The sequence below is a fragment of the Plectrocnemia conspersa genome, unplaced genomic scaffold, assembly GCF_051122295.1.
Source record: "Plectrocnemia conspersa isolate PC_06_02 unplaced genomic scaffold, ASM5112229v1 ptg000012l, whole genome shotgun sequence".
In the NCBI taxonomy this organism is placed as follows: domain Eukaryota; kingdom Metazoa; phylum Arthropoda; class Insecta; order Trichoptera; family Polycentropodidae; genus Plectrocnemia; species Plectrocnemia conspersa.
The window spans coordinates 23812925-23826496 of record NW_028277176.1 but is presented as its reverse complement, the minus strand read 5'-3'; the positions used below and the strand labels follow the sequence as shown (position 1 = coordinate 23826496).

Here is a 13572-nt window from a genome sequence, read left to right as displayed (position 1 = left end):
TACCCACTAACGTGATCTGTTTATAATCATGACCTACCGCAACTATTTGCTAGTAACAAATAAACAACTCAGCAACCATATGTCACCGTTGATAAATTAATCGGTTCATTGAATATAAAGTTATACTAAACGACCGCATTATACATATATGTATATATATATTTTTCTAATACAAACCACAATTAGTACAAATATCATTTATTCATTTAATATTAACAAAACCATATTTAATTAATCGAAGATTTCTTATCGAGCATTGAGTGCACTTGAATCACGTTTTGGATTTTTTTATTAAATATATTTGATTATGTATGATTTTTTGTGAGAAGCATATTCCACTCGAATCCCCACATACTGTTTTGTACCACACAAAGGTGTGCTATAGTCTAACCATGAGTTGGTATCACACAAGTTTTTATATCAGTTCGCGCCGAGCCACTGTCGCGCTAACACGTACACTTTGGAGCCGTCGCGTTTGGTTCAAACACGTTTTAGACGTACATATATATACAAACTTGAATTATGTCAAAAAATTATTAAGTGTTTTGATTATTTTATTGTGTAATAAAACATTTATAAAATGCATTGGAACAGTGCATAAAAATATGTTAAACTTTCCGCTATGAAATGCACGCACGCCATATAGACGAATTTCGCGAAGTGCTCTAAATATTTTTAATTCTATTAAAATAATTAATATATCAGCCGATTGTGAACGTATTATATAACTATATCAGTTGTATAAATTTTAAGTGTATGTGCAACGAATAATCATTGGCAAAATTAATTCATCTACATCTTCTCAAAAGCAATCGTGCTACAGTTCAGTTTGATGTGCGATTTGAGGATTTTTACCGCAGGAGAGAGCGCAACATGACGGCAACATTCTGCTATGTTAGTAAAATAAAAATAAAATTTAAATTTATATATTATAATATATAGACAAACATTCAAGATGCTGCATCTTCATTATATAAAAAAAAATAGTACATTTAACATGATTTATATTTATAACCATTTTTTAATTCTATCTAATTGATATCGCCTGATCGACAATTCATAAATTAATCAAAAGTATAAAACACATGACTTATTGCTTTGACACTTGTGAGAGCAAGAAACGTGACATGTATCAGTTTATGTAACATTTTTTACATATATAATTAATGATCGTTGTGCTTAAATCGTGATACTAATTAGAATATTTTAGATGTACGATGCAAATAATTTACTTTTAATTAATCGTAACAAATAAACAAAAACAACCTTCTCCTATAATAATATCATCATATATATATATAATTTACTTTCAATTCAGGATGATTTATGTATTATTATTTATTTTTTATATCTTGTAAACAATATTAATAATTAATTCGTTATCTGCATGACCCCCAGATATGCAAGAGACATTAAAACATACATTCTGCGCTATTAAGATAATATTTCATAACAATAATATTGTATCTGAGAAAGCATTAAATTTTTTTATGCATATCAGATTTTCGCAACTTGTTTGATAAGTGACTTATCTATTTTTTTTTTATAAAAAAAAATATAAATGTATATCTAATAAATATAAGCTAATCGATGCTTTTATTTTTAGTTGCAATTTTCGTCTTAACGGGTGCGTTGCTTTAAGAACATTATCATGATGGATTATCTAATGTGTTTTATTTTAAAATTCATATAATAAGTCAGAATTTCAATAATATTTCAATATTTCAATAAAATTTTCATTGTATTTTCAGGTTACCACAGCCTGCCGTGTCAGTGAAGTTACTGTGCCTCCTGATGGTAAGTGTAATATTATTTTTTTATCTTATTATTAAAAACAAATATGTAAGTTTTTCCTGTACTACTTATTTTTATGAAAAATAATTTCATTTAATCAATACGAGCATAAATAAAATTATCTCACCACAATTGACGCGAATTAGATAATTTATTTTTTATAAAATATTTATCCTTACAGTTGTATTATATTTTTTAATCAATTTATAATCTGACATAATTTTTTTAATAGAATTATATGATAGTAAAACGTTAGATTAATGAATAATTTTTCAACAATTTTCATTGGCTACATCTATTGTATTTTTTTTATTGACCTAGTTAAAATAAGCAATTGTAGTATAGTATTAAATTCATAAATAAAAACCTGACACCGTCGGATTTCACACAAATATTAAAATACTGTCAGGCATTATATAGCTGCGAAATTTTATATCCACGATTGTGGAAAAACTATTAAAACTTTGTAGTAAGCTTTCTAATCAATAATTATAGCTTTTAGACGCATGTTAAAAATATATATTTATGTTAAAGAACACCAAAAATTGAAATAAATATATAAGAGCATAAAACATACTTTTATCAATTGCAAACATAAATTTTTAAAGCATTTTACTAGTATTCCTGTATATCAGTAATTTATTATAGAATTTTTGTATAATAACATGAATTCCAATAATTAGTAATGAGCTATTGTGATCATAAAATCCGTAATTTATATTTATAATTATTTTTCTTCAAAATTAAAATATACGTTTGCGACATTAAAATTTACTTCAATCAAATTACTTTTATGCAATTTTCTCCCTTTTTGGCATGAAGCAATGCCAAAAAAACTAAATTCGATATTGGTCCTTCGGATCTACGTAGTTTGCATAATTTTATTCGTCTATTTTTTACAACGACTTAAATCATTATTTTATCGTTTTTATTATGTTTCGACACGACATGCTCGGCGTTTGTTTAAATAAAGTGTTGTGTTTATATATCGGCTCGGCACGATATCGATTGTTTGCCAAAGAGATAAGTAAGGAACTAGGAAAAAATAGTTATAAATCGTTAATCATGTCCGCAAAATAATTTTACGACGTACCGTACAGGTGAACGTTTTACACCTACTAAAGATCGTAGCTACGCTTAGAACGTTGCGATTTATAATAGGTGTATTATTATTACGCTCTTATATTATTAAAATACTTGTGTTTAACAGTATAAAAATACCCTTAGTAACTATTGTGCTAATTATAAATTAATAATATTTGCAATCATTTTTACACAGTGTCTCATTATGTCAATTTCTCTGAAACGATACTTAAGAAATCTGTTATCAGATAAATAATCAAGACAGAACAAGTATTTATATATATATATATACAATAAGTATTAAACATAATCGCCTATTTATATAAAACACATTATATAAAATTTAATAGATTTTTAATATGTTTACTATATAGTACTTTAATATTTTTTCTTTGAAGGCACCTGTATTATAAACGCAAATTTAACAGAACAACAATTTTACATTTTAAATTGCTACAAAAATAAAATAATTATATTTATTTATTTAAACTATTTATAAATGTTTTTTTATATTTCATTTCTAATATTTTTTAATTAAAAAAAATATAACTACATAAACATATATATTTCAACTTTCGTGTTTTAATATTATCTACCAAGCAAAATTTTAATTTAAAATCCTTATTTAATATTTATAAATAGAACTAATTTTTATTATGATATTAGTTAAATTTAGAAGTGTATATATTACATTTTTTTTAACGACTCGCATGACAAAGCTTGCACTATAAGCAAATCGTATATAATATATAATAATAGAATCAAAAAACAGTGCATAATTAGGAATATTAATTAGTTTACTGAATATTCGTGAAAAAAACTAAAAGTGAAATGCCAGAAAAATAAAGTAATATTTTTATTTTTATGAGTTACAGTAGCTCATAATTAGATATTTTTAATACCTCTATGTGCGATCAAGCTCGATTTAAATCACGATACTTATCTGTGAGCTTAGAAAAATTTAGGAAAACCGAGCAAAATCATAATTATATAATAATTTGCAATTCTGATCTCCCAGTCACGATAGAAAATTGAGAAACACAAAGGTTTACATGGGATTTACACCCAGGTCTTTCAATTACTAGTCAGTATACCACTGGTTTAATCTGCTGGTTAATAAAGACTGCTATTAAAAAAATTTAAACTCTGCTCAATGCTAGCAAAAAATCAGTGAAATGTAAAAAAAAATACTTTGTAAAAAAAAAACCTAAAATACTTTTAAGTTAGAAAAACATAAACCATAATAATTAATTTCAAACTCAAGAGTCTATATAATCGTTTTATTTAATCTTTTTTTACCTTTCTAATGAATAACTTATACCTTTTTGTAATAATTTTCTGGTTTATACATAAATCAATTCCACTTATTCTAGTTATTTTTATGTTTTTCCACTTTAAAAAAACAAATAGTCGGAAGGGGTCAAGTCCAGTAAATATAGAAGTTGCAATAAAACTTCCCATCTAAGGTTGCAGATTTTATCCCGAGTCAATTTAGCAATGTGTTGTCATGTTGGAGAATATTTTTTTGTCTATTACAAATCTCTTTTTACCCAATCGGGTTAAAATTTTACTAAGCACTTTTACCTTGCTCTATCTAACACATTAAAATAAATATTTCCTTCGCAATTATACACGAAGAAAATCATTTTATGATGCAATCCAGATTTAAGGGTTGGAATCGCCCTATTTACGTGTGATAGCAACTATTTTTCTTAGTCACGTTTGAATAAAGAAAATATTTTTCGTCTGCAGTGATCTGGTTGTAAGTATTATTTTTTACGCAAAATAGTACATGTGTTGATCCTCGTTCTGTAGTGATCAAACGATTCATAGAGAACCCTAAAATTCTCGTGTCAATATTTTTCAAACATCTTTGTTTAGTAGACAACTAAGTACCAACCCTGTTTGATAATTATTCGATGTGCTTCAGCTTCAGCTCGTATGGCTATTTCATCCACCAAGTTGTGTGGTCCACTTCGAGGCTCATCCGTTAAATATATTTTTAAACATCTCTTACATTGTCTGACATCCAATAAAATTCAGCTCGATAAAAAAAATTAAGGACAAATTTCTCCCATTATTTTTCGATCAGGTGAAAGGGTATTTTTTGTCATACAACAAAAAATTGAAATACAATCCAACGTAACTATTTTCAAAATCTGCTTCTCAAAAATATTATTTTTGGGTACCTCAAATATTATAATATAGATTAATAAGTAATAATATTTGTGCGTTAAAGATTTTTAAATAATGATAGTTTTTGCATGATAAACGTCGCTTTAAATAAAAAACCAAGCATTACTTGAGCAAACCAATTATAATTTATCATCCTAAATTCTGCGTAAAAAATCAATATATTGTAGTCTGTCTTATTAAATGTATAAAAATAATCTTTTGAGAATTTTTTTTAATTATTTTGATCATGCAAAATAATTTACCGATTTTTTTGAAAAACGCTGCTTAATTGGCTAAAAATAATATATTTTTAATCTTTGAGGCTAATCTTATGATGTTATTTAATGGAACATAGAAAACCATTTATACCACAGCTAAAGCATTTATCAAATGTTCTATATATCCTATATTTCAAGTGTGATTCTAATCTTTGTGAGGACTTTTAACCATGCGCTAATAAATAATACACAACCACGAAGCCAACTGGAATTTATGTAAATTTCATTAGAAAACCGCTAAATAATAGTATAATGACATTTGCGCTAATACACCACTAATACACAGTTCATGAAACGAAAGGTCAAATTAGATACGCTCAGTTGATAAATAATGAATGAAATAATTATAAATACTCCAATTACATAGATTTATGCCGTCTATAAATCAGTAGATTTTTATGCGTTTCAGCATAACACCCAAGAGTGCGTGTCTTCCCTATGGGCATTCTGCTCACCATGATAATCGGGTTTAATATGATGAATATTTCTATGAGGGATATTCGACACGGAAACGTGTCTTGGGGGCAAAAGGACGACAATACCGCGGTTCGTTCGTTACGCGAACAAATTTTATTGCTTTCCAATAAAATCCGAATAAGCACGGTCGACGTCGGCACGGCTCAAAGTTTATGCAAGAAATATGCTTTCGTTTAACACACACTGTTTCAAAATTTGTACAGTGTGCTAAATCAATTTTTAACTTGAATTAATTTTAAATCATAGCATTAATACTTGATTCAAGCTCATTATTTATTTATTATAATTAATTGTATTATATTTATTTTATTATCACATATTTATAGCATTGTACGTATTGTATTGACGTGTAGCATTTAGTTAAAAATAACACAGTGAGTTACAAATAGCAGCCAAAATGACATTTGCAAATGTCACGTAGCTACTGTTCACGGTTTGCGAGTTCTTGTGACAGACAGTCTGTTTTATAGTATAGATTTTAGAGTAGCATCGAATTCAGTATATGTCTTAATACTTCATATAATAAAGTAAAAGAGTCAGTATATAATACCGAGTTTACAATATCTATATGTCAATCTCTGATTAAAGCATAAATTGCACTCTTACGGTACCCCCAAGCAATCGATTGTTCGTGAAACAGATGTTATATAGTTTTCAAAAAATATGCTCGTTAGATACTCTTTATAATACATTACAGTTAATTTCTAAATTATTTTATGAATTTAAATATATAAATAAAAAATATTCTAATTACTAAGAATTATTTTACAGTTATATAAATATATTATTAAAATTGTAATCTCACTGTAGTGCTGTATATTAATATTTATTCAAAAAACAATCAAAACCAGACCATCGGCCCAACAAACATAAAGATAAAGCAGCTCATTTACTTCTGGGAAATTCACCGTAAAAACGCCATAAAATCAACTCAACATCGGATCCAATCAGTAAACACAATACATTGTCAATCGAAGAATGCCAATAAAATAAATTTAAATTAATATCTTCTGCTTGACAATTGCAATATTTCATAGCTCATAAAAGCATTACTTGTATTAAATTTATGATCTAATCATTAAAAAATAAATTAAAGCTAGGTTTATTTAAATAATTAAATAAATATAAAAAAGTCGAATCAATGATAATGGATTTAAGTAATTACGTTCTTGCCAGTTACTAGATTACAAATTTTACATTAATAGATCTAGTTAGGTATTGTGAATAATTCATTCTCTAAATTGTGTAAAAAAACTGAATAGTACATTTATTTAACAAAACACAAGTCATTTCTCTCAAATCAGTACAGAGAGTTACTACCTACCACGCTTCAATAGCAAGTGGAATATGTTAGCAATGCGGCAGCGCTCGATGCATGAACGATACGAGTCCAAAGGCGATAAAGTTCCAATTGTGTGCACTTTATAGCTCAGTAGTATAGAGTACCGCCAGCGAGAGGAGGAGAACAGGGTCGCATTTGCAACAGGTCGCCCCGGGCGCCAGCACTTTGTGCCAATCGCAAGGGACACCTCCATAGGGCTGCGGGCTAAATGTGCACTTTTGAGAAAAATCTCGTAAATTTATCAACAGGAAGCGAAACGGACCACTTTGAGAACATTAATTGTGAATAAACCCTTCGTACAATAAAGAAACAGTGGTTCAAGATCTTTTTTACACTGGTTTATATTAAAATTATGGTACATTTTAATCACACTTTATTTTTAAGTACAATGCAATTCTCTCGCATTTACGAAATAGTTAATTCCTGCTTTTCTCTAGAAATTGGTGAAACACAGTGTTATATTAACTGCAATAATATTTAAAATCAACTTTTTCAAAGCTTCAATCCACTATACAGAAAAAAATACATTAAATTTCTACCAAATAAATTTTATTAAATTTCATAATCTCATTAACATTAGCTATCAATTTACCACAAGGGTCAAATAACTATTTGTATTAAAACATTTAAAAAAAAACAATTTTTATTGCACAAACTCTAAAAATCTGTAAATATCAACAACGCAGGTAGTCAATTTTTTCCTCTTAGTAACACTGCAGTATCTACAGTTTTGCACATTTTTGTTTGCGATGTTTATTTTAATAACTTGCTGTTGTCTGTTGTTTGCGATGTTTATTTTATCAATGGTCGTAAACAATATAATAAGGAAACATCACTTTATAATTGCAAAAATCCCATAAATTACTCGGATTTCCAAGTTATTATGCATCTAGAATTCTAGAGTTTTCAATGGCTGGTTTAGTTTTATTTTTTTTTAAGTCAATATAAATTATGTTTAATTTAAAGTATTTTTTTTAATAAACCGAGTTGTAATAAAAACAACAAAAAACGATATATCTTTTGTACTTAATAGGATGAAAAAAATACATCTAGATTTATGTTTTAAAATTAAAAATTTAAATTTTACCCAAATTTGATCAGTTGTAGAGAAGCTTATACTGTATGCAAAAAATAAAATTAAAATAATTTCATATATCTATCTACAAAAAAGACAGAATGATTGGAACAACTATATAAAACATTACTTACACTCCCAGAAATAGATTGTAACACTCTCAGATACAAATACGGATACGACCCGTACGCATCATAAGATTCCCTATCGAGCTCGACGGTTTACTGTTACATTCTAATTAGAATCCACTACTATTTGCCTCTCAGCCATACACCGTGGGGGTGTTACCCTGCGCTTCTAAAGAAATATTTACCATTTTATTTGTATTATATAATAATGCTCTTTTCTTATAATAAATATAAATATTTTATTGCATTTGGAAACAAAAATAGTAGGAATACATTTAATAATGACTATAATAATTATATTTATTTAAAATATCGTTAAAATTCTGCACAAAATTAAAAAAAAATCAGATACATAAGTAGTAAAATTATAGAATGAAGTTAGTGGTATTGTAGATTAATCAAATTTATTCATTTAACAATCCAGAACTGACGCCGATCCCCTAGAAATAAAAGTGGGAGTGGTGTCGCATCCAACGAAGAAAGAGATAAAGCATGCTCTTTCGTGTAACGGTACTTCGTCCAGATGACATGGGAATCTTATGAAGCGACCCGTACTTAACTAAAAAAAATCTCTAAGAACAAGGAGTTCTTCATTTTCTAGGATTCCAAACAATTCAATGAGACATATCGTACAAAAAGCAAATCAGCAATAACGTGAAACGCACTTCGCGTAACGATTATGATATTAAAGGTCTTAAATGATTATAATCTCTGACGTCTTAATACAAACTTTAGCGATGCGTGTTCTTAATCTATATCCCTGCTTGAACGTCACTTCCAAGTTTTAAAAACATCGTGTTTTATGATTTTCTAAGATTATAATCTTTAAAGTTAATAGGTCATCTGTTTAAGTATTTTTTTCTCTATTAAAAACGAACTCCAATCTTAGCTCAGCCCCATTCGCAACCTCAACTTAAATTTCTTAACCCAAAATTCAACTAGCATAGGAATTTTATGTATATTAAATAAATATAAATTAGAACAGCTTAAGCAAAATATTTCTTGTGATTACATACAAAATAACCAGTGGAAAGAGCAGCAAACTTATTTTTATTTTATTGCAGTTCATCTGTGAGTTTTCATATTTGTATTGAATCAACTTGGAATTTCGGATAAATCTAGGAGTTTTACTGGACAAGTTTTCTCGCATAATACGTAATGTCTAGTCACCTAAATTTAGTAGCACTATGGATTATTTTTAATATTCAGATTTATATATATGTACACTATATTAAAATAAAATTATTACATATTTTAATATGTTATGAAACGTGGTTATTATAAATTAATCAATTCTACAACAATTGCGCATAGATACGGATTTTTTGTTATCAATTTTTTATTCATAAAATATTAATATTTTAAAGATAAGATTAATCGGGAATGGTATTGTAAATCATACGATTTCAGGAATTTAAAATATTTTATCAAAAAAACTTTCATCAAATACCAGATATCTCGCTTGATCTATATTATTAATCTTCATTTGGCGTACACGTGTTTGGGCGTTGGCAACCATAAGTTTTCTATACTGACTCTGTCAAAAGAATGTCTGAATTTCTCGTTCATCTTTTATTAACAGCTGATAAATATTAACTCTGCATTGGTTATACAATGAAAATTTAAAAAAACTGTTAAATATTACTAGTTGAAAATGGCTGAAACATATTAAATGACTATGTTGTTACATATACTGCTATTTTTTGCCGTTTTATGTCATGTATTGACCTGCATTATAAACTAAACTTTTGCGGTTGAGTCATTTCAGATGATGAATGCTTCTATAATAATTTGTATTTCCAATAGGTCATCGACTCACATGCAAATCATTGTAAATACAATATCTGATATCGCACTTCGTTATCTCAAAAAATAAATGCTTGTTTTAATATTTATATCTTTCTGAGAACTGGCTCCATAAATAACTTAAACCTATTTTGAAAACGATTAGCTTTTATCTGTTATTTTTTATTAAATTAAATTTAGTAATTGATTATTGTATCTGTAATAATTGCTCTTTGATGCACATTGTGTCAATACATTTTTAGTTCATATATTTATATAATCATTTACCAAATAAAAATATACAATTTGATTTGCGGTCAGATCAATCCGATACTCAAAGATTATCGCGTGCTTTAATGTATGGTTAATGTCAATAAGATAATCAGCCATTAACTATATTAATTACTCAGTCTGGTCAGTTATGTTATTATTCAAAGAACAGTTTAATCATTCAAAATTTCATCGATCATATTTGTGTGGTCCACCAATTAATATTTATAGGAATCCATGAAACGCAAGACGATAAACAAACGAGAGACAATAAATCTCGGTGCTGTCGAGTGACACGGCTCGGCTCGGTTTCGCATGCAAATATTATACATATCCCTTGCGAGAGCCCTTGGGCTGTTGGCGCGAAGAAGGGCAGAAGTTGTTGGCTTAATTATGAATATAGGAGGCATAATTTATATTAATTTTCCAGCCGCGGGGTCCGAGCGGTGAAACATTTGCATAATGCGTCCGAGGAGATATGAGAAATGTTATTTCTCGTGGGTGTATGTGGTGCACGCGCCGTAAAGTGCTTCAATTTTCACCTCTTCAATTAGCGACCAAGTATGAAGCGTGCCGGAAGCTTGCTGATGATTTTTATGTGAAAGCTCTGCGTTTAACAGGGCTTTTCAATGATAAAAGCGTCAGAAATTGCGAATGAAATAAGAGGTAATATTGAATCATATCATTGGCAGCTCGCAGAAATTTTTATTGTATAAAATTCAATGAAATCAATATGCCAGTTACAGCATAGATAATGGACGAATATAAGAACATGGAGTTATTTAGTTTAATTTCCTAAATAGCTGGTGGCTCAAAAAATAATTTATAAAAACGTTCATTGACTTTATAGATAAATGCTTTTATGATTGTCAACTTTATCTCATAATGTCATAATCAGAGTTATCAAACAGACATGTGCATTTTAACAAAAAACATAACAAATCTTGATACAAATTCTAGTTTCAACTGAGCGATGTTTCAAAATGACCAAAGGAAGAAATCAAAGAGACTTTTGAAAAAAAATATTTCCACATTCTGAGATTTGCTTTACGAACATGACCAGAAGTTAACCATTGAAGTACCAATAGATCTGCACCGCATGCGACAACAAGAAAATACAAATGAGATTTAGTCTTAGGAGGAAGAATAGAGGCTCAGACTCACTTAAAACAAGATTAGAAATATCTCTAAAAAGTTTAAAGCAGTGCTGAGTTTCGTAGAGCAGCATCAGATTTTTGCACAATCCTCAAAATAAATTGTCATTAGATAAATTCCTAGTTAAAGTTTTAAAAAAATAAAAAAATTGAATCAAGCTAGCAGGGATTTAGATATGAATAAATTATAAATTTAATTTTTTTTATAATAAATTTAAATTATAAAAAATATACGTGTATTTTGTATCAATAATTTGTATATGAATATTTTCGGGTTTTAGAACGAATTATCTTATGTGTCCATTATTTCCTTTAATGAAATTTGCTTTAATATATGAGCACGTTTTTGGAACAAATTATGCTGGTGAACAAGGTTTCACTGTATTAAACCATAAACTAAACAACTTTAATTTACTATGGCAAACGATAAAAACTTTTTCGTGAAAATGTATTTCTTTAGAATGCGTTCCAAACAGAAATAAATTTGTAATGCAGTTAATATTTTGAGAAAATTATATTAATGATAGTATTTAATTTACTTTAATACCCCTGGTTAGTACATCCATACTGTATAAACAATTTATAGAATACATGCAACACGATTTTAATGTAAATATCCGCAGTCGTTCGAAAATTAAATATTTACCTCAAATTATTATAAGTCTTAATTGAATTTTTATTGAAGTATTTTAATTATAATGTTAATATTTACTTAAATTGTTTAATTTTAATGCCACCATCATTATTTTTTTATGTAAACAGAAATCATTTGCTAGCTACATATATATTTATATATAGTATAACACCCTTAAAAAAAGTTTTCTATAACTTTATCACATCCTATTTATAATACATAAGCAAACGTTATATTGATAATGTAAAAAAAACACCCAGATCCGCGTGTAACGCATGAAGTTAGTACTTTAAATTGAACACAATCATAATTAATTTGGTAGATTTTAAAATTGTTTGTATGTTTTTATATATTGAAAATAAAAATTAATTGATATATTACACATAATATTTTTATAGATAATAAATATAAAAAATACTACTTTTACGTAGTATTTATTATTTTTTAACAAATGTATATAAAATAGAAATTTTTTGGAGCAAGACTTTTATTATTTTCATCGTTTTTGCGCCTTTAATTTGCATGTATGCCATTATGTAACTAGTTTTTTATATATTTTATTTTTATTTCATAGGTGGTGACCTGTGGTGCTGCGACGTTAATTCGTCCAATGCGACTATTCAGCGAATGCTCAAAACAATACTTAGAAATGTATCCAAACGGCACCGTGATTGCAAAAGGCGACGACGACAGATCCGATCCAAATCGTAAGTATGCAAAACAGCTATTATCTAGCATAATTTAAATGTGTAGAAGATGCTAGAATTTGTTATGGGGAACGCGTGTCACTTTAACAAGCATTTGCCGATTTGTATTCTGTACAATACGTTAATTCGTAGCGCCCTCGAATATGCCTTTATCGTCTAATACTTCATGTTGTTGATGTCCAATCCATCAATGCTTGGTATTTTTAGCTGCGAACGTAAGAGTCGCGATCGCGTCCCTTATTCTTGGAGTCAGCTCTTGCACGAACTATCTAGCTTCTAAATGAGTTGTGATGTTTTTTGTGATGGCCATAAGGAGCTGAAAATAATATATGTGATATTTTAGATGTACGCCAATATCGTATTTTTAATATTTTATAAAACAATTTTTGTGAATATCTGTTGAATGTTCTTGCAGCTTTTTAAGCTCTATAGAGAACTTTGATTTAAAAAAAAAAAATTATTCAACATTTTAGTATAAGAAACGTAAACTAGATTTTACAGTAATCTTTTCTTCTATTCTATTTATATCACTAGATAGTTAAAATCTCACTCCTCCATTTTGTGCAAATTTTTCGTTTAACAACTCAGTGTTACAAATCTTTGTAACGAATAAATTGATAAATCGTATAACTAATAACCATATTTACAAGAATTAAATAAAAATATAAAA

The 13572-nt window shown here is 28.0% G+C and overlaps 1 protein-coding gene across 3 annotated transcripts in view; it reads left to right on the top strand.

The window, feature by feature from the left end:
• LOC148228673 (fibroblast growth factor 1-like) overlaps positions 1-13572 on the top strand; it is a 109217-nt gene that overhangs the window by 76446 nt on the left and 19199 nt on the right. For 2 of the 3 annotated variants that reach the window (XM_088199708.1, XM_088199710.1), the window contains 2 exons: positions 1752-1797; positions 12770-12902. In XM_088199708.1, the coding sequence (XP_088055834.1) occupies positions 1752-1797; positions 12770-12902 (179 nt within the window). Of the gene's footprint in view, positions 1-422; positions 895-1751; positions 1798-12769; positions 12903-13572 lie in introns of those variants that run through there. The other variant, XM_088199709.1, reaches the window with a different exon arrangement.